The sequence below is a fragment of the Dendrobates tinctorius genome, unplaced genomic scaffold (genome assembly GCF_039654945.1).
Source record: "Dendrobates tinctorius isolate UK_male_01 unplaced genomic scaffold, ASM3965494v1 ptg000046l, whole genome shotgun sequence".
Taxonomy (NCBI): domain Eukaryota; kingdom Metazoa; phylum Chordata; class Amphibia; order Anura; family Dendrobatidae; genus Dendrobates; species Dendrobates tinctorius.
The window spans coordinates 62,481,566-62,504,455 of NW_027361714.1; the positions used below are offsets into that span (position 1 = coordinate 62,481,566).

The following is a 22,890-nucleotide window of genomic DNA, read 5'->3' on the forward strand; positions in this document are numbered from 1 at the left end:
CGTGCGAGGGAATAGGCAGTTCTGGTGGGAGGACGCAGCGCACGGCTGGAAAAAGGGAGAGCTCATGCCCTGGAGCTTGGTGGCAGCGCAGGTCAACACGCCTGGCCGTATCGATAGCTCCCAACAGTGACTCTGAGCAGAAGCTCGCCGTGTGCAGGCCAGCTACCACACAGCCAGGTGCCAAACTCTCTGTAACAGTCAGTGCTGCGCGCGTGCCACCTAAGGGAGACAGGGAGTGTCACCGAGGACTACTCCCTGATCCCCCGTGTATATCTGTCGGGCCAAGCTAGGTTTTGGCAGTGCTTTGAACTGTGCCCAACTCTCCGCACCAAATTTCGGACCAGGAAACCCACAAAAGGCTTCAGAGACTCATTGCTGCTGTCAGAACTCGGCTCATCGACGTCTGCAGGACTACACCTTATTCTCTTCACGCTGACCATTGTTGGTGCCATCGTCTACGCCGTGGACATTCCAGCCCGGGAGTCAACAGGACCAGATAAGTTACACCTTAAGAAAACTGTTACTACTCTTGTTTACCTGTATTTTCACCAACTACCTGCCTTGCCCCCATTTTATCCGCTACCTTCCTGCGTGGAGTAAATATCTGCTAAGAGTAAATGCATTAACCCTTGATCTGCCTCCTGTCTGTCACTGCATCCCGGGACCTGCTCACAATAAGGCTGTGTGCACACGCTGCGGATTTTGCTGCGGTTCCGCAGCGGTTTTGGCCGCTGCGGACCCGCAGCAGTTTTTGCTGCGGTGTACAGTACAATGATTCCCTATGGGAATCAAAAACCGCAGTGCAGACGGTGCGGAATTTTCCGCGCGGATTATCTGCGGTTTTCAATCCGCAGAAAGAATTGACATGTCAATTCTTTCTGCGGATTCTCCTGCGGTTAGCCATCTCCTCCATTGAGGAGATGAAAAACCGCAGGGCAAAACCGCAGAGCAATCCGCAGGTAAAACCGCAGGTCTTTTGACCTGCGGTTTCACCTGCGGATTGTACAAAATCCGCGCGGATGAATCCGCACCTTTTCCGCAGCGTGTGCACACAGCCTGACACACACAGAAGTTGACACAAATGGGTGTGAATGGCTACTAAAGCTAACATCCTCACCTGTGATCTGTTTGCTTGCAATCAGTGTGTGTGCATAAAGGTGGGGTGAGTTTCTGGGATCCAGATAGAGAAGATATATATATTTGTACCGTGTTAGCCAGCAGTATATAAATATTTAGTACTGAGAGTCCTCAGTTGTTGATACCTTTTAATGGCTCACTGAAAAGATGGAAACAAATTGCAAGTTTTCGAGACTATTCAGGTCTCTTTATCAGGCTAGACTAATACAAAATCTGAAGAATCGCATATTTATACAAAACACAGCACAGAAATAATGCAGTATATAAGACAAGTGACGTGAAGCAGAATGATCATTATTGGAGAGGGAGAAACAGTTGTGGCTGTAAATACTGGAACAGTTCATAGATAAGGAGGGTGAAACTGTCATTGTCAGGTGATTGAGGTCTGGTCCATTCTCCTGATGCCTCCACTAGTTCAAAGGAGAAAATTCCTTAATTTATCTATTTCATTATTTCTGAGTTGGGTTGTGTATAATTATGTGATTCTTCAGATTTTTTATTAATCTAGCCTGATGAAGAGACCTGAGTAGTCTCGAAAGATTGCAATTTGCTACCATCTTTTCAGTTTGGAATCCAGACAGACTCTTGCATCTTTTATCCAGCCACTGACATTTCTGGATTGTGAGTCATGGGGAAAGCAAAATAATTGTCAACGGATCTATGGGAAAAGGTAGTTGAAGTGTATAAAACAGGAAAGGGGTACAAAAAGAATATCCAAAGAATCGATAATGCCAGTCAGCAGCATTCAAACTGTGATTAACAAATGGAAAATCAGGGGCTCTGTAAAAACAAAACCATGGTCAGGTAGATCAACAAAAATGTCATCCACAACTGCCAGGAAAATTGTTCAGGATGCAAAGAAAAACCCACAAATAACATCAGCTGAAATACAGGACTCTCTGAAAATTAGCGGTGTGGTTGTTTCAAGATGCACAATAGGGAGGCACTTGAAGAAAAATGGGCTGCAGTCGAATGAAGAAAGCCATTACTCCGCAAATGCCACAAAGTATCTCGTCTACAATACACAAAATAGCACAGAGACAAGCCTCAAAACTTCTGGAACAAGGTAATTTGGAGTGATGAGACCAAAATTGAACTTTTTGGCCACAACCATAAATGTTACATTTGGAGAGAGGTCAAAAAGGCCTTTGATGAAAAGAAAACCATTCCTACCGTAAAGCACAATAGTGGATCGCTGATACTTTGGGGATGTGTGAGCTACAAAGGCAACAGTAAACTTGGTCAAAGTTGAAGGAAAGATGAATGCAGCACGTTTTCAGCAAATATTAGAGGCAAATTTGCACTCATCAGCCCGGAAGCTGCGCATGGGACTTACTTGGATTTTCCAACATGACAACGATCCAAAGCACAAGGCCAAGTCGACCTGTCATTGGCTACAGCAGAACAAAGTGAATGTTCTGAAGTGGCCATATCAGTCTCCTGACCTCAATATCATTGAGCCTCTCTGGGGAGATCTCAAGTCTGCAGTTAATGCTAGACAACGCAGGAATTTACAGGAACTGGAAGCTTTTTGCCAAGAAGAGTGGGCAGCTTTACCAAATGAGAAAAGAAAGAATCTCATCCACAACTACCACAAAAGACTTCAAGCCATCATTGATGTTAGAGGGGGAAATGCAGGGTATTAAGAAATGGGGTATGTGAACTTTTGATCAGGGTCATTTGGATGTTTTGGGTTGTCATTATGATTTAAAAAGAGAAAAAACAGTAGTTTTCCAATAAATGGCTTCACTCAACCACTAACCATGAATGGAGAAAAAGGTTTGGTGTTATCATTCATATTCTCTGAAAAAAGGCCAAGAAAGCAAACATTCTGCCGGTGTATGTAAACTTTTGAGCACAACTGCATCTATCCCATATCTATCTATTATCTATCTATCTAGAACAAAAAAATTGAAGGCAGCACACCAATAGATAAATATTCACTTGCAGTTTAATGGTCCATATGCAACGTTTCAGTCCAAGGGCTGAAACATCGCACATGGGCCATTAAACTGCACGGGAATCTTTATCTACTGGTGTGCTGCCTTCAATTTTTTTGGATCTATTTATAAGGTTTGGTATATGCCTGGGAGGCTTTTGCACCCAATAGTCTTTTTTGTTCTGCTTTTTTCTATCTATCTATCTATCTATCTATCTATCTATCTATCTATCTATCTATCTATCTATCTAGCTATCATCTCTTATCTGCATTGGCTTCTGTTACCTTTGCCTTCTTGTTTTTCAGTTCGCGTGGTACAAACTGATAAGACAAGTGTGATGCAAACAAGCGAGGAGAAGGACGACTGTTATGGTCAAAATGTTCATTATTACTGAAAGCTTGAAATTCAATCCATGGTACTCTTTCAGAAGTTTCTATTTGTTCTGTTCCATTTCTGTACCCTTCACTGTATATTAAACTTAGAATCTGTTGTGTCCAAATAGTTCCTGGTAATAAAAATATAGTTAATTTACAAATGTTATTGACTGAAAGTCATGAAAAAATTGTTTACATATTAAATTTGAAATATAGATACCTATAAAATAATATTTGAATGTCGAACTTGCCTTATGTTACAATAGCAATAGACTTCTGGGGCAGGCACTGACAGCAAAGGGCCCTATGCATGACTTGTGTCTGGTCCCCTTCGCAATAATACCCCATTCACATCTTCATACGCACATTAATATGAATATTCCCATAAGGCACGAACACATAAAATGTGAACATGTTAACACATTAGACTTTCATTAACACATTTTGCCTATAAAGAGTACACTAATGCTCACAAGCATATAAATTTATGTGTGAATTACAAAATACATATATACACAGGACACACATATACACCATAAATACTGTACATAAGATGCACAAACGTACACATTACATGTATATACACTTTACACACAATTTACAGGGTGCGCCATTTATATCGATACACCTAAATAAAATGGGAATGGTTGGTGATATCAGCTTCCTGTTTTTGGCACATTAGTATATAGGAGGGGGGGAACTTTTCAAGATGGGTGGTGACTAGTGATGAGCGAACGTGCTCGCCACTACACAGTACTCGCCCAAGTATCACTGTACTTGGCGAGCACCGAGCAATTCCGGATTACTCAGCGGGAACTTGGGTCTCCACCCAGCATTTTTGATGGACTTTAGAGACCCAATCACACTGAAGGGATTGTCTGCTAGGCTATCAAACACCGCAGCCATCTTAGATGTGGTCGTGCAGTGATTGGCTGGCTGCACAGCATCATCAGGGGTTTAAGAGACCAGATGCCGCCCTATTTGGCGCATTCAGCTCCGGATTGAGAGAGTGTAGGGAGAGCGGCTCCCTTGATAGGGTCAGAATTAGGGATTTCTTAGTTAGTGGGGGGTCTATGATCCTAAAAACTCACATCCAGCTAAACCAACAGTCCTTCTAAGGACTAATTCCATAGTATAGGTTCTAGTGTTAGGCAGGCAGGGTAGTGTACATCGCTGTATACACATCAGTGGAAGGCCTGCAGACACTGTATGTGTGTATATAAATCATTACCTACATCAAGATGGTTAATTCCCTTCCTGTGTTCTGGTGCTGCTGCTACCTGTGCGATATATTAGCCGTATATAGCTAGCCCCAGGTGTAATTGGAATACAGGCCACACATTTTTGGTGTGGTATCTCCGTGCCAGCTCATATCTGTGCGTGCTCAAAGATTGGCCAGTTTACAGGCTGTTTTCTTTTTTTTGCCTAGCTGTCACTTTTGGTTAAATACAGCAGTATTTAGCCCCAAAAAATAATAATACAGGACACACATTTTTTGGTGTGGTATCGCCGTGCAGCTCATATCTGTGCGTGCTCCAAGTTTGGACAGTTTATGGCGGTTTTCTTTTTTGTCCTGGGTGAAGCTGTACTTATGTACAGCACTATTTAGCCAAAAAATAAAAAAAATTAATACAGCCTGTTATCTCAGGCTGAGGCTTGGTGTATCTGTGTTGGAAAAATCTTATCTTTGCAGGCATACATTGGATAGTTCTGACTGCTAGCCTTGTTCTACTCATTATTTTGGGTTTTTAAAAGTGAACACAAAACCTCCAAAAAAATTAATACAGTCTGTTATCTCAGGCTGAGGCCTGGTGTATCTGCGTTGGAAAAATCTTTGCTTCGTAGGCATATGTTGGATAGTTCTGTCTGCTAGCCTTCTTCTACTTATTATTTTGAGTTTTCAAAAGTGAACACATAACTTCCAAAAAAATTAATACAGTCTGTTATCTCAGGCTGAGGCCTGGTTATATGTGGTGGAAAAATCTTTGCTTTGCAGGCATACTGATCACATATAATTTTTCTCCAAATTAATCCATTGGTATTGAGCTTTTAAAATATTTCAGTAGTCCATTTAAAATGGGCAAGGCAATGGGCAAGGGATGGGGAAGTGGATGTGATGCTGATGGTGCATGCAGAGGACGAGGCCGTGGCCAAGCTGAAAGTGGGCCACAGCAAAGACCCACATCTTCACGCTCGACCTTCCTGTCCCAGTTTCCAGGGGACTGCACCACACCACTATTGAAGCCAGAACAGTGTGAAACGGTTGTTGGTTGGATAGCGGATAATGCTTCCAGTCACTTAGCCACCACCATCATGTCTTCCACACGATCAAGTCTGAATAGCCATGAGTGTGGACCGGACATTACTCACCCTGATCCTCCTTCCTCCCACCATACCGAGTGCTCTGAGAGAACTGATCCCACACTCGGACACTTCAAAGAGCTGTTCAGGTTTCCATTTGGAGATTCTTGCCTCTCGCCCGCTCCACTTGAAGTGGAGCAAGATGATATTCCATGTATCGATGCACAAATCTTTGAGCAGCTATGGTCACAAGAGGTCGACGATGATGAGACACAATTACCAGAAAGTCAGGAGGAGGAGCAGGGTGTGGATATGGTAGATGAGGTTGTGGATGACATAGTGACTGACCCAACCTGGCAGGAGGACATGCAGAGCGAGGACAGCAGCACACATGGGGAAGGAGGCATATCACCCAAACAGGCAGGAAGAAGCAGTGTGGTGGCCACAGACAAAAGGCGTGCATCCATTCGCTGTAACACCAACAGGACAGTAGTTGCCATTCCAACTGTTAGATCTTCCCGAGTCTGGTTATTTTTTAATAACCCCAAACAGGCCATTTGCAGCACTTGCCATGCCCGCATCAGCAGGGGTAGCAAAACTACCAGCCTGACCACCACCAGCATGATTAGGGACATGGCAGCAAAGCACCCCACTTTGTGGGCCGAACCTCAGGCTCCAGGAACACTCTGTGAAGGTGACGATACTGCTTCTTTCACTGTTTTGCGTACAAGCAATCCCCAGTTCACCATGCCTGTGAAGATGCCTCAGGCCCTGCACCTGTTCTTGCCCATAGTAAACCAGCCTTCAGTTGTCTATACCCCATTCATTGGAACACAAGCAGAAATACGCTGCCAATGACCTACAGGCCACAATATTTAATTCGCACATTTCTCATCTGCTTGCGCTCAAAATGTTGCCTTTTAGGCTCATTGAGATGGAAGCTTTCCGCAACCTGATGGCAGTGGCCTTCCAAAGGTACTCAGTCCCCTGTTGCCACTATTTCTCCCGTTGTGCCATACCGGCATTACACCAGCATGTGTCCCACAACATTACCCGTACCCTCAACAATGCTGTTACTGGGAAAGTCCACCTAACCACGGACACGTGGACAAGTGCTTGTGGGCAGGGATGGTACATCTCACTGACGGCACACTGGGCTAACATAGTGGAAGCCAGGACCCAGTCGGACCTTGGGATGAAACACATCCTCCCCACGCAGAGGATTGCGGGCCCTACGTCAATCAGGGTTGCTCCCAAAGTCTAGAGCTCCTGCACCTCCTCCTCCTCTTCAGCCTCCATCTCTAAAATGAACACATCAGTCAGAAGCTGGAAGCACTGCAGCATTGCCTCAGTGAAGGCTGTGCTGAAGCTAATCTGCATAGGTGACAAGCCGCACAATGCAGAACAGTTGTGGACAGTGCTGAAAGAGCAGTCAGATATTTGGTTGACACCGCTAAACCTAAAGCCAGGGATGGTCATGTGTGACAATGGCCAGAACCTAGTGGTGGCTCTGAGGCAAGGTGAGCTCATACATGTAACTTGCCTGGCTCATGTGTTTAACCTCATGGTTCAACATTTTCAAAAGCTACTCGGAGCTATAGGATCTGCTAGTGAAACTACTCCATCTTTCTGCCCATTTTAGAAAGTCAGCTACAGCTTCAGCCGCCCTTGCCATGCTTCAGCAGCGTTTGCAGCTTCCTGCTCACCAACTGGTGTGTGTACCGCTCGTTGGAGCTCTACATTGCATATGTTGCAAAGGATTTCTGAGCAGAAGTGGGCAGTTGTTGACTACCAGCATCAACAAGGCTATTGATATTCAGTTCAGACTCCACACATAAGACCTCAGGAGTGGACATGGATGTCAGACATATGTACTATCCTCCAGAACTTTGAGGACTGCACCAAGATGGTGAGCGGCGATGACGCCATAATTAGCGTCACCATCCCGCTTATCAGCATTCTGAAAACCTCTCTGCTCACAATTAAAGAGGATGCTTTGCAGGCAGAGCACAAGGACATAGAGCAACCTTACAGGGTGATTACACTCAGCCCAGGCTCATGCCATCCCAATGTGGATTGGTAGACAATGAGGAGGAGGAGGAAGAACAGGAGCTACTTTCATGCGCTTTAGACGGTACTACAAGCACAGCTGTCATACCATCTGTTCAGCGGGGATGACCTGAGGACAGGGAGGAGAAGGATGAGGAGGAGGAGGACAGTCATCCTGTTGGTGAGAACACGGAAGTCTTGCCTGTTTGCAGTCTGGCACGCATGGCTGACTTTGTGTTGCGCTGCGTTTCCCGTGACCCCCTCATTTTAAAAATTTTCGGTGACACTCTTTACTGGTTGGTGAAACATATCTCGTTGAACACATTCTGGCTTCATATCTATGAACCTGTGTTTGCCCCTCCCTTTTGTTATTTTCTTTCATAGGTAGATTCACATTTTTTATTTATTTGTTTGATTTCAGTATGATTTATCATTATGTCTCCTCGTCTCCGCCACTAGATGACCAGGGTTAACGTGTTCTGTGCTGCTACAGGCAGTCCAATTTTTGGCAAGGGTGTCTATGATGCCCATCGTAGATTTTTTAAAAATGTACCCCCCATAGGGAAATGTTTGTCTGCCCATGCACTGCGTGTATGGGCTTTACAAGTCAAGGAGACCCGCTCCTTTACATTGGGCCTAATTTTTACTGAGGTCTTCATCAATGTCTCCTCATTTCCCGCTACATGATTTCCATCCTGCAATGAAAACTTGCTGTATATTCAGTCAAGGAGTGGTTGGAGTGAATACAGCATGCTCACTACAGTGCTGACTGTTATCAGACCCCATGCTTCCCCAATGCCTAGAAGCGAGCGTCTGCAATAAGAATATGATATCATCTTCTTCCTGCTCATCTTACCTGATTTGGGATATGTAATCATAAACACATCATCCTCTCTTATTTCAAAATCTTGTAGTGCGCTTATAAACTCTGGTTTCATAAGCTCCTTAAAAAAGCAAAACCCTTTGTATCGGTAAAGATTTGAATCACGTGAAACAGAAGTAAATGCATCCATGGTTTTTGCTACCTGCAATGAAAAGGCAAATGTAAGTAAATTACCATATGTTAATGATAATAATAATGATAATAATAAAATAATACCCAGTAGCAGAGTAGAGCGAAATGGGTCGAAAAAATTCAAAAGTCGCCGACTTTCGCCAAAGTTGGGTTTCATGAAACGAAACCCGACCTTAGCGTGCGGTCGGCCACGAGGTCGTCGACTTTAGCGCCAAAGTCGCATTTCAAAAGATGCTTAGCACCCTTTTTCAGCCAATCAGGAAGAACGGACACTGTGGGCAACGTGATGACATAGGCAGCGGTCACCACCATCTTGGAGAAGGGCGTGCAAGTGATTGACTTGCTTTGTGTGGCATCACAGGGGGTATAAAAGGGCGGGGACGCCGACCGCCATGCTACTCATGCTGATCTCAGTATAGGGAGAGCTGCTGCAGCTGCAGATTCTGTAGGGAGAGCGTTAGGAAGGCAAAAAGAAAAAAAAACTGCTTCTGCTGCAAGCGCTTTTCACTGTAGTTACTGTGCAGTGAAAGGTGAAGATTTTTGCTTTTGTGCAGCAGCGCTGGTGGTGATTAGCCTGCCTTTTAAGGCTAGCTGCATTGCTGGTGTGCACACTGGTGTTCAAACTGCTTTTTTTAAAAGCAATCCTAATTGTATTGTTTTGTCCTGGTGAGGTAGTGAGCGTTCATTTTTTCACACACCGTACAGCGGTGTACGCTCCTCACACAGTACCGTGTAACGGCTGTTATCACGGCCAAATTTAAGCTATCTACGTGTGTGACTCTGTAAGGAAAAGTCGAGGAGTTTGTCCGTTCTTACAGACCTACACCTTATAGTTTTGTCCGTTTTTCAAACAGTTTAGTATATTTGCTGTTTGATTACAATCAAAACTAGAGAGAGACAGCATGTGTCAGTCCGTATACAAAAACACGGAGCTTGACAATTTTACATACACCGTACAGCGGTGTACGTGCGCGCTCCTCTCTCAGTACCGTGTAACGGCTGTTCTCACAGCCAAATTGAAGCTATCTACGTGTGTGACTCTGTAAGGAAAAATCGAGGAGTTTGTCCATTCTTACAGACCTACACTCTAGGGAGATTCCAACTCTGCCCAATTCTATATACACCTTGTAGTTTGTCATACACTAGGCAATTTCTGCCGGTCACATTGCGGTGTTATAGACACAGGGCCTGACAGAATCCAACTGTGTCCTGAAATGTAGAGAGATTCCAATTCTCCAAAGTCCTCTATCCACCTTTCTTACACCATCCAAAATCTGCCTGTCACATTGCGGTGTAAAACAAACAGGGCCTGACTGAATCCAACTGTGTCCTGAAGTCTAGAGAGATTCCAATTCTCCACAGACCTCTATACACCTTTCTTACACCATCCAGAATCTGCCTGTCACATTGCGGTGTTATAGACACAGGGCCTCACAGAATCCAACTGTGTCCTGAAGTTTAGAGAGATTCCAATTCTCCACAGTCCTCTATACACCTTTCTTAAAACATCCACAATCTGCCTGTCACATTGCGGTGTAAAATAAACAGGGCCTGACAGAATCCAACTGTGTCCTGAAGTGTAGAGAGATTCCAATTCTCCACAGTCCTCTATCCACCTTTCTTACACCATCCAAAATCTGCCTGTCACATTGCGGTGTAAAATAAACAGGGCCTGACAGAATCCAACTGTGTCCTGAAGTCTAGAGAGATTCCAATTCTCCACAGTCCTCTATACACCTTTCTTACACCATCCAGAATCTGCCAGTCACATTGCGGTGTAAAATAAACAGGGCCTGACAGAATCCAATTGTGTCCTGAAGTCTAGAGAGATTCCAATTCTCCACAGACCTCTATCCACCTTTATTACACCATCCAGAATCTGCCTGTCACATTGCGGTGTAAAATAAACAGGGCCTGACAGAATCCAAATGTGTCCTGAAGTGTAGAGAGATTCCAATTCTGCACAGTCCTCTATACACCTTTCTTACACCATCCAGATTCTGCCTGTCACATTGCGGTGTAAAATAAACAGGGCCTGACAGAATCCAACTGTGTCCTGAAGTCTAGAGAGATTCCAATTCTCCAATGTCCTCTATACACCTTTCTTCCACCATCCAGAATCTGCCTGTCACATTGCGGTGTAAAATAAACAGGGCCTGACAGAATCCATCTGTGTCCTGAAGTCTAGAGAGATTCCAATTCTCCACTGTCCTCTATACACCTTTCTTACACCATCCAGAATCTGCTTGTCACATTGCGGTGTAAAATAAACAGGGCCTGACAGAATCCAACTGTGTCCTGAAGTGTAGAGAGATTCCAATTCTCCACTGTCCTCTATACACCTTTCTTACACCATTCAGAATCTGCCTGTCACATTGCGGTGTAAAATAAACAGGGCCTGACAGAATCCAACTGTGTCCTGAAGTCTAGAGAGATTCCAATTCTCCACAGTCCTCTATACACCTTTTTTACACCATCCAGAATCTGCCTGTCACATTGCGGTGTAAGATAAACAGGGCCTGACAGAATCCAACTGTGTCCTGAAGTGTAGAGAAATTCCAATTCTTCACAGTCCTCTATCCACCTTTTTTACACCATCCAGAATCTGCCTGTCACATTGCGGTGTAAAATATACAGGGCCTGACAGAATCCAACTGTGTCCTGAAGTCTAGAGAGATTCCAATTCTCCACTGTCCTCTATACACCTTTCTTACACCATCCAGAATCTGCCTGTCACATTGCGGTGTAAAATAAACAGGGCCTGACAGAATCCAACTGTGTCCTGAAGTGTAGAGAGATTCCAATTTTCCACAGTCTTCTATACACCTTTCTTACACCATCTAGAATCTGCCTGTCACATTGCGGTGTAAAATAAACAGGGCCTGACAGAATCCAACTGTGTCCTGAAGTCTAGAGAGATTCCAATTCTCCACTGTCCTCTATACACCTTTCTTACACCATCCAGAATCTGCCTGTCACATTGTGGTGTAAAATAAACAGGGCCTGACAGAATCCAACTGTGTCCTGAAGTCTATAGAGATTCCAATTCTCCACAGTCCTCTATACACCTTTCTTACACCATCCAGAATCTGCCGGTCACATTGCGGTGTTATAGACAAAGGGCCTGACAGAATCCAACTGTGTCCTGAAGTGTAGAGGGATTCCAATTTTCCACAGTCCTCAATACACCTTTCTTACACCATCCAGAATCTGCCTGTCACATTGCGGTGTAAAATAAACAGGGCCTGACAGAATCCAACTGTGTCCTGAAGTGTAGAGAGATTCCAATTCTCCACTGTCCTCTATACACCTTTCTTAAATCATCCAGAATCTGCCTGTCACATTGCGGTGTAAAATAAACAGGTCCTGACAGAATCCAACTGTGTCCTGAAGTCTAGAGAGATTCCAATTCTCCACAGTCCTCTATCCACCTTTATTACACCATCCAGAATCTGCCTGTCACATTGCGGTGTAAAATAAACACTGTCTGACAGTATCCAACTTTGTCCTGAAGTCTAGAGAGATTCCAATTCTCCACAGTCCTCTATACACCTTTCTTACACCATCCAGAATCTGCCGGTCACATTGCGGTGTAAAATAAACAGGGCCTGACAGAATCCAACTGTGTCTTGAAGTCTAGAGAGATTCTAATTCTCCACAGTCCTCTATCCACCTTTATTACACCATCCAGATTCTGCCTGTCACATTGCGGTGTAAAATAAACAGGGCCGGACAGAATCCAACTGTGTCCTGAAGTGTAGAGAGATTCTAATTCTCCACAGTCCTCTATCCACCTTTATTACACCATCCAGATTCTGCCTGTCACATTGCGGTGTAAAATAAACAGGGCCTGAATGAATCCAACTGTGTCCTGAAGTGTCCTCTGTACACCTTGTACCTTGTACCTTGTTTTACAGTACCATGTAGTTGGTGGTTTTTTGGGTACATTTTCCCAAAAATGATTAAGTATGGAGGAAGAGTCCATGGAAGTGGGCGGGGGTTGGCAGCTGGTAATGATGGTGTTGGTGGTGGATCTGCTGGTAGTGGCAAAAGCAAAATAGCACCTAATGCAGGAGGTGTTGAGCCTTCATCATCGTCTGGCTCCACAAGGCCTTGAAGGCTCCTTTTCTGGGAGTAGGTAAACCGCTTTTAAAGCCGGAGCTTCAAGAACAAGTTTTGGCTTACATTGCTGACTCAGCCTCCAGCTCTATCGCCTCCTCTTCTGAAGTTTTAAAAAATAAAAGCACTGAGTCATCATTGTAGGCTCATGGTCATGAGCCACACCTTTCCTTGTGTCCTTCACCCCAACCAAAATTGAAGGATGCGGCAGGCCACACTACAGATTACTCCATGGAGCTGTTTTCACATACCATGCCTGGGTTAACAAGTCAAATCGTGAATTACCCAGGCAAAGATGAATCTGACATGGAGTGTACTGATGCACAGCTATGATAGATGATTCTGCTGGTACATTCACTCAGAGCACTACATTGTCCTCGCAGTGTACTGAGCCAGAATCTGACCCAGATGAAACTCAGGTGCCCCTTCCCGCATAGTATACTACCATACACGGTGACACAGAGGAAGGTGCACATGACATTGAAGAGGAGGTGATGGATGACCCAGTTGTTGACCCAGATTGGCATCCATTGGGGGTAGAGGGTGCCGCTGCCAATAGCTCAGAAGAGGAGGAAGAGCATCCGCAGCGGGCATCAACATCGCAACAGCTGTTATCTGGCAGGCCCAGAGCAGTCCAAAAATGGGTTACAAAAACCAAAAGAGTTGCAGGACAGCTTGGCCAGATGGTCAAAATAGCACAGCGTGCAAGGCCTCAAAATGTCTTCCATAGTAGGAAGAGTGCAGTGTGGCACTTTTTTGAACAAAATCCTAATGATCAGGCAAAGGTTATCTGTAAGAAGTGCGCAAAGACCTTTAGCCGAGGGAAAAATCTGAGAAATTTGAATACCAGTTGCATGCTAAGACATTTAACCACCATGCACTTGCAAGCGTGGACAGACTACCAAAGCTCAGGTACCACATGTGCTACTGCTCCCAAAGAAGGTAGTCAGCAATGCTACACTGTTTCCCCCACTGTAAGTCCACCGGTTAGCACACCACCAGCAGCAAATGTTGAGTTGTCGTCGCAAGGGCAAATCAGTCAGGGAATCACACTGTTATTGCAATGAAAGACGGAATCTAGGCCATCAGAAAGAACACCAACTCCATCAACACTCTCTCAGTCCGCCATGTCCACTGCTAGTTCCACCATATGCAGCTCTCAAGTCCAGCTCACCCTACCAGAGACTATGAGTAGGACAAGAAAGTACTCATCCTCTCATCCATGTACACTGGGTTTGAACGCCCACATTGCCTAACTAATCTCATAAGAGATGATGCCCTATCGGTTGGTTGAAAGCGCAGCTTTCCGCGAACTCATGTCCTACGCAGTACCACGCTATGACCTACCCAGTCGCCACTTCTTTTCTCACAAAGCCATCCCAGCCCTCCACCTTCATGTGAAAGACCACATTGTCCTAGCACTCAAGCAATCAGTGAGTGGAAAGGTGCACCTCACAACTGATGCATGGTCCAGTAGGCATGGCCAGGGCCATTACGTGTCCATCACTGCACACTGGGTTAATGTGGTGGATGCAGGGTCCACAGGGGACAGTGGTGGTGGCACAGTGCTGCCTAGCCCACCGTATAGGAAACAGTTGGTTGTAGGCGTTCGACCCTCCTCCAGAAGCGAAAGCTCGTCCACAGAGCGCAGTCGCACGAGCACTGCATCCGCAGCTGACAGTGTTGCACACGAGGTATCCCACTATCGATCAGCTAGTGGAAAGCATCAGCAGGCTGTGTTGCAGATGATGTGTTTGGGCGACAGACACACGGTGGAGGTACTGGCCGACTATTTTCAGCGATAAACTGAGTCATGGCTGGGCAGTCTACATCTTGAGGCAGGCAAGGTAGTTAGTGATAACGGCCATAATTTTGTGGCAGCCATAGCCCTTTCAAAACTCAGACACATACCTTGCTTGGCTCACACCTTGAACCTGGTGGTGCAGTGCTTGCTCACTAATTATCCGGAGTTAACAGGCCTGCTCCATAAGGTTCGAAGACTGTGCTCGCACATCCGCCGGTCGCCGGTACACTCCAGTCGTATGCAGAAGCTGCAGAGATTGCTCCACCTTCCCAAGCACCGCCTAATTATCGTCGTTGCAACAAGGTGGAACTCCACCCTACACATGGTTGAGCAGCTGTGCGAACAAGGGCAGGCCATAATGCATTTGTGGGAGTACACACGGGCAGGCACTTTGAGGGCAGACATGGAGTTGACAGGTGTGCAGTGGTCGAAGCTGAAAGACCTCTGTAAAGTCCTTCAGTGTTTTGAGGAATGCACACGGCTGGTAAGCGCAGATGACGCCATCATAAGCATGAGCATCCCACTTATGCATCTGCTCATGCAAACTTTGACGCACATCAAGGAGCAGGCGTCTGCAGCCGAGGATGATGAGGAAGAGGAGGAGGGAAGCCTTGATGACTGTCAGCCATTGTCTGGTCAGGGGACTGTCGTGGACGAGGTGGAGGAAGAAGAGGAAGAGGAGGAGGAGGATGATGATGGGGATGATTATTTAGGGGAGGAGGATGCTTCTCGTGGGGCAAGGGAAAATGTTGGCATGGCAAGGTCTGGTACTGGGTTTGTGCATGACTGGAGGGATGTGGATTTGCCTGAAAGTGCTCCTCCACCCAGCACTCGCAGTGCATCATTGACACGGGGAACATTGGCCCACATGTCAGATTACGCCTTGCAGATCCTAAAAAGGGACCCCCTCATTGCCAAAATGATGAACAATGATGACTAATGGTTGGCCAGCATCCTGGATCCACGCTATAAAGGCAAATTCCAAAACATCATGCCACAGGAGAACCTTGACCTAATATTGGCTAACAAACAAGCAACTCTGGTAAACCGGTTGGTTGAGGCATTCCCAGCACACAGCAGCTGTGATGGTTCTCACACGAGCCGTAGGGGCCGGGGGCAACTTGGAAGAGGTGTTGGTGATGCACACATCAGAAGTGGCGTTGGAGACAGGGGTTTCATGACCATGTTGTAGACTGATTTTTCAAGTCCAGCTCACACGACTGGTAATACTGCATCGATTGAAAGTGACAGGAGACAGCACTTGTCAACTATGGTTACAAACTACTTTTCCTCCCATATCGATGTTCTCCCTCACAGGTCATTTCCATTTGACTATTGGACAGCTAAACTGGACACCTGGCCTGAATTGGCACAATATGCCTTACTGTCATGTCGGACGCTGTTCACACCACAGCATCCGGCAGGCAGAGGTAGTTCCACCTCCAGCCACTATAGCCTCAGTGGCGCCGGCCTGATCTTCAGGCTCTCGGGGGTTAATCCTGCTGGAGACCAGGTTGGATGGTTAGTCACGCCCACGGTCTTTAAATAGTCATGCTGGCCTATGGGCGTCGCCGATTATAGCTTGTGTTTCATACCAAGTGGTTCCGGTCTGGAGTGGAGGTGTTCAAGAGAGAGAGAGATTCATATCTGGTGTCGTATGATCCGTCGTTATCCTTTCTCCTTCCCATATTTGTGTTTAGTTGTGCCCTGTTCACATTACTGTTTATTCCTGTGTGTGTGCGGCGCAGTGCAGTTTAAGTTCTCCCTGTCTGTCATTATTTGTGTGGGAGCTTTGGTGGTGACTTCTCACTGGGTGGAGGGTGGAGGGTTAAGTGCAGGGCTGAGCAGGAGATAAGGAAAGGTCGGAGGCTCAGGCATTTGCACCTTCAGCAAAAACCCTGGGTTGAGGGTCAGACAGGGTTTCCCCTAGTAAAGGGACACCACAGGGGCCCCGGGTATTTCAGCCTTAGTTGAACTAAGCCCCCGTGACATTATAATCGGCCCACATTTTTTCAGGAGTCCATGGATCCATTAGATTCCATAACCCGCCAGTTGGCGGCGCTGTCCATACAGGTCTTCGAGTTGAATGGGGCAGTTCAGCAGCAGGGCCTGGTAGTAGCAAAGGTGCAAACGGCATCTGCAGGTATCGGTGCAGAGCCGAAGTTTCCGCTGCCAGAACGATTTTCAGGCGATCGCAGCAAATTTGTCGTATTTCGGGAGGCCTGCAAATTATACTTCCGCATGCGGCCAATATCCTCAGGTAATGAGGCCCAGCGAGTAGGGCTGGTGTTGTCATTACTGAGTGGTGACCCCCAAGCATGGGCATTTTCCTTACCACCTGACTCTGCTACATTTCATTCGGTCGATAATGTTTTTTCTGCCCTCGGGCTCATTTACGATGACCCTGACCGACTGGCTCTAGCGGAATCTAAAATCCGCGCCCTCCGCCAGGGGGAGCGCTTGGCAGAAGACTATTGTTCGGAATTTCGCCGCTGGGCTGTAGACACACAGTGGAATGACCCAGCACTGCGGAGCCAGTTTATTCATGGGGTATCAGGGAGGGTGAAACAAGCCCTCCTGATGTATGAGACTCCGGCATCATTGGAGTCTGCCATGAGTTTGGTGATACGTATTGATCGCCGTTTTCGTCAGGGGGCACAGGAGACGCTACCTCTGGGGGAAAACAGAGGTGCAGGTGTGGTTGAAGTAGATGAGTCCCCTGAACCTATGCAGATTGCTGGCGTGGCACAGGTTCAGCCTCGCGCTCCGGGAGTCCGGAAGTCCGGAGCATGTTTCTACTGTGGTAAAGGTGGTCATTATGTTAACGTTTGCCCGGTACTACCTAAGAGGGTCACACCGGCGGAAAACTGTTAAGCTCAGAGGGTATGGAGGAGACCCAACTGAGCGTATGCATATCCTCCATGATGGTATCTCAATGTATGCTCCCTGCCAAGGTTATTGTCGCCGGCAGAGAGCTACCTATATCAGTGTTTGTGGATAGCGGTTCCGCCACCAATCTCATAGATGAGGAGTTTGCACACACCGCCGGGTTTAAGATTGAAAAACTTCCTCACCCCATACAGGTGGTGACCATTAATGCTGTTCCCCTCCCTCAAGTGGAGATTACTGAGTTTGTGGCAGAGGTGAAACTCCACATTGGGGTCCTACATTCTGAGTCGGTTACATGTAGGGTCCTCCGTAATCTCCCAGCTCAAATGGTCCTGGGTTTTCCATGGCTGTCCAGGCACAACCCGGTAATTGATTGGAAAACTCAGGACATAGTACAATGGAGTGGTTTCTGCCAAGACAATTGCTTGGCCACATGTGTGTCCGCCGTGACGCCCAGCCTGCCGGAGGCTTTGCAGGATTTTGCGGATGTTTTCTCTGAGAAGGGTTGCTCAGAACTGCCTCCACATAGAGCCTATGACTGTGCTATTAGGCTAAAACCCGGGGCCAAATTACCTAAGGCCAGGATGTTTAATATTTCTGGTCCTGAGAGACAAGCTCTGAAAGACTACATCGCGGAGAGTCTGAGCAAAGGTCACATCCGGCCTTCGTCCTCGCCTGTAGCCGCGGGGTTTTTCTTCATTAAGAAGAAAGATGGGGGGTTACGCCCGTGTCTGGATTTCCGAGAGTTAAACCAGATTACTATCCGTGATCCCTACCCAATGCCGTTGATCCCGGATTTGTTCAACCAGGTAGCGGGGGCAAAATGGTTTTCCAAGCTGGACCTCAGGGGGGCGTATAACCTCATAAGGGTCCGTCAGGGGGATGAGTGGAAGACGGCGTTTAACACTCCTGAGGGTCATTTTGAGAGTCTGGTTATGCCGTTTGGGTTGACCACCGCGCCTGCTGTTTTCCAACATTTTATTAATGATGTCTTTGCTCATGTCCTGGGGAGATTTGTGATTGTATACCTGGATGATATCCTCATTTATTCTAGCGATCGGGACACTCATTTGCAGCATGTTAGGCAGGTGTTACAGTTGCTCCGGGAGAACCAGCTCTATGCTAAGCTGGAAAAATGTTTATTTTTTGTCCAGGAGTTGCCCTTTTTGGGATATATTGTGTCCGCAGCTGGTTTTAAAATGGACACCGCTAAGGTGCAAGCGGTGTTGCAATGGGAGAGGCCGGAGAGTCTGAAAGCACTCCAGCGGTTCCTGGGGTTTGCGAATTATTATAGGAAATTTATAAAACACTTTTCGACTGTCGCCAAACCGCTCACGGACATGACAAAAAAGGGTGCCGATCTGGCGAACTGGCCTGAGGTGGCTATACGTGCATTTGAGCGTCTGAAGAATAGTTTTGCTTCAGCCCCCATTCTGGTGCAACCAGACGTGTCTAAACCTTTTGTGGTAGAGGTTGATGCGTCGGAGGTGGGAGTGGGGGCAGTACTGTCTCAAGGCTCGTCCTTGAGCGAGATGCATCCATGCGCCTACTTCTCCAAGAAGTTGTCGCCGGCCGAACGGAATTATGATATCGGCAACAGGGAGTTGTTGGCCATCAAACTGGCTTTTGAGGAATGGCGACACTTCTTGGAGGGGGCGGCTCACCAGGTCACAGTTATCACCGACCATAAGAATCTGCTCTACCTGGAGTCGGCCAAGCGTCTGTCTCCTAGGCAGGCTCGCTGGGCATTGTTTTTTACTCGTTTCAATTTTCTTGTGACGTACCGTCCCGGGGCTAAAAACACCAAGGCGGATGCTTTGTCTAGGTGTTTTCCGGGGGGAGAACCTCGGGAAGAGCCGGTACCCATCCTCCAGAAAGGGGTAGTGGTCTCGGCTCTCACGACTGAGGTAGAGGCGGAGATTGCCGAGGCCCAAGAGGAGGTACCACCAGGACTTCCCGCCAACAAATCATTTGTACCCCTGCATCTTCGGCCTAAGGTGTTGAAGGAACACCACGATTCGGTACTGGCTGGTCACCCAGGGGTGAAGGGCACCTTAGAGCTGGTATCGCGTCGTTTCTGGTGGCCCAAAATCCGGCAGGACGTGGTCTCGTACGTGGCAGCTTGCATCACGTGCGCTAGGGCTAAGTCACCCCGAACCCGTCCTGCTGGCACGCTACAGCCTCTGGGGGTACCCAATAGGCCATGGACAGAAATCTCCATGGATTTTATCACTGACTTGCCAGCCTCGGCAGGGAACACGGTCATCCTGGTGGTGGTTGACCGTTTTTCAAAGATGGCGCATTTTGTGGCGTTGTCTTCTTTGCCCAATGCTAAGACGTTGGCTCAGGTATTTGTGAAGGAGGTGGTCAGACTCCACGGAGTACCGTCTGACATAGTATCTGATAGGGGTACGCAATTTGTGGCGAGGTTTTGGAAAGCTTTTTGCTCAAGGTTGGGGATCAAGTTGTCACATTCATCGGCGTTTCATCCACAGTCTAATGGACAAACTGAGCGCATGAACCAAAATCTTGAACAGTATTTACGATGCTTTGTGTCCGACAACCAGGAGGAGTGGTCTACTTTCCTTCCTCTGGCCGAATTCGCATTAAATAATCACCGCCAAGAGTCATCAGGAGAGTCTCCATTCTTTTGTGTGTACGGTCAACATCCTCAGTTTTGTACCTTATGTCAGGGTGTCTCCGGGGGTGTCATCAGTCTGGAGGCGGGTGAAACAGCGTTTGTTGAGCATGAGTGCCAGGTACAAACGGGTGGCTGACAGTAGACGCGTGCCAGGTCCGGACCTGTGTGTGGGTGAATGGGTGTGGTTAGCTACGAAGAACATAAAACTCAAAATCCCTTCTTTAAAACTGGGTCCAAGGTTTATTGGGCCTTTTAGGATTTCTGCCATCATTAACCCAGTGGCTTATCGGTTGGAACTTCCCGCAGTGTACAAGATACACAACGTGTTTCACAGGGCTTTATTGAAAAAGGTGGTAGGCTCTGTGGACACAACGCCGATGCCACCTCCAGTCATGGTGGATGGCGAGTTAGAGTTCGAGGTCGCCAAGGTAGTGGACTCTCGAGTAGTACGCCGTACTCTTCAGTATTTGGTGCACTGGCGGGGGTATGGTCCAGAGGAGAGGTCTTGGGTTCCAGCCTCAGACATACATGCAGATCGGCTGGTCAGTTCTTTTCACCGTCGTCATCCGGACAAGCCGGGTCCTATGAGTCTTGAGGGCCCTGGGGTCCCTCGTAGAAGACGGGGTACTGTCATGTCGGACGCTGTTCACACCACAGCATCCGGCAGGCAGAGGTAGTTCCACCTCCAGCCACTATAGCCTCAGTGGCGCCGGCCTGATCTTCAGGCTCTCGGGGGTTAATCCTGCTGGAGACCAGGTTGGATGGTTAGTCACGCCCACGGTCTTTAAATAGTCATGCTGGCCTATGGGCGTCGCCGATTATAGCTTGTGTTTCATACCAAGTGGTTCCGGTCTGGAGTGGAGGTGTTCAAGAGAGAGAGAGATTCATATCTGGTGTCGTATGATCCGTCGTTATCCTTTCTCCTTCCCATATTTGTGTTTAGTTGTGCCCTGTTCACATTACTGTTTATTCCTGTGTGTGTGCGGCGCAGTGCAGTTTAAGTTCTCCCTGTCTGTCATTATTTGTGTGGGAGCTTTGGTGGTGACTTCTCACTGGGTGGAGGGTGGAGGGTTAAGTGCAGGGCTGAGCAGGAGATAAGGAAAGGTCGGAGGCTCAGGCATTTGCACCTTCAGCAAAAACCCTGGGTTGAGGGTCAGACAGGGTTTCCCCTAGTAAAGGGACACCACAGGGGCCCCGGGTCTTTCAGCCTTAGTTGAACTAAGCCCCCGTGACACTTACAGGAGCTCGCTTGCCCAGCTGCAAGTGTGCTATCGGAAAGAGTCTTCAGTGCTGCTGGATCAATCCTGACAGAAAAAAGGACCCGTTTGTCGACCCAAAATGTGGATGATCTAACCTTCATTAAAATGAACCATGCATGTGTTTCCATGGATTTTGTCACACCTTACCCTGATGACACATAGGTTGACAGAAATATGGCTTTCTTTGGTCCGCCTCTTCCTGGGACTTGACCAATTTCGCCTTTAGCAGCAGGTGAATGTCCCACATCAACATATGCCATTTTGTAAACCTCCCTAACTGGGCTGCCTCCTCCCATGGCCGGGGTCACCACCTCGCGCATGCAACCGTGTGAGTGCCGTTTGCCTGGACAGGTGGGTGGGCCAACTCTTGGGCGCAGGCACTGGCACAGGGTCCCTCATAGTGCAATCAAGTGTCTCTGACGGTGGGGGTGCACACCTGCCGTCAGACACACCGCCGTACTCTGAGGGGCCCAGTGCCAGTACCGATGCCCACGAGTGGGCCCCCTTGCTTGGGCAGGGCCCCAGCATTTGCAATGTTTACCTCTCCTTGCTCCTCCGCTGTGTAGTCTGGGCTGTCAAATCCTTCACTGGGACTGCCACTACAAATTTGGTGAACTGATAGAAGATGATGGTTAAGACGTAGCTATGCCCTGTCCCGCTGGCCGGGATCTAGCTTCAGATGATCAATGGCTTCCATTTCTTATGGATGTTGACTCACAATGAGATGCAGTGGTGGTTTCTCATCAGCTTTCAAAGTTTTCCTACCCACAGACGTGTGACATTCGAGCGCACATTTTTAAATGTGCCCTCTCATGCCAATCCAAATGAATCACCTACGGCCTGTGGCTTCTGTCTTTTGCACTCCAAAGTTACGTGACAGAGCATGATAGGCAGTGAGCACCATGTTTACATCTCTCCCTGTGATCAAAATTGGATGGATATGAGTAATGGCGATGGGATCAACGGTACTGCGATACAGCAACACTTTCTTCACAAAGAAAGGTTTTCGCTGTCTCCACACACTAATTAATTGAGGGTCTGCATCGCCTCTGAGAATTATGACTGAAGTTTATCCCGTGAATAGGAATTGCTAGATTTCTGCAATCACTAGACTTTATGTCAATAATTGTATGCATCTCATTTCCTATTGCGGAGAGTCTGGACTGTCTTACTGAGACAGAAATATATATAAAGATTTAAAAATACCACCAAAAGTGTATACTGGTGTACGCTTCAAATACATTTCCTTTTTTCTACTTTTTAGATTGTTGTGTAATCCATACTGAGAACATGGAGATTTTAAATATTTAAACTATGCTATATACAGTGGGGAAAAAAGTATTTAGTCAGTCAGCAATAGTG

At 47.1% G+C, this 22,890-nt stretch overlaps 1 protein-coding gene across 1 annotated transcript in view; it reads right to left on the reverse strand.

Annotated features, from left to right (window-relative positions):
* LOC141089494 (amine sulfotransferase-like) overlaps window positions 1-8,820 on the reverse strand; it is a 60,262-nt gene extending 51,442 nt beyond the window's left edge. Inside the window, exons 1-2 of the mRNA XM_073575948.1 lie at window positions 8,658-8,820; window positions 3,362-3,582 (exon numbers count right to left, since the gene is read on the reverse strand). Coding sequence (XP_073432049.1) covers window positions 3,362-3,582; window positions 8,658-8,814 — 378 coding nt within the window. The 5' untranslated portion in view covers window positions 8,815-8,820. The remainder of the gene's footprint in view (window positions 1-3,361; window positions 3,583-8,657) is intronic.
* Window positions 8,821-22,890: the final 14,070 nt, after the last annotated feature.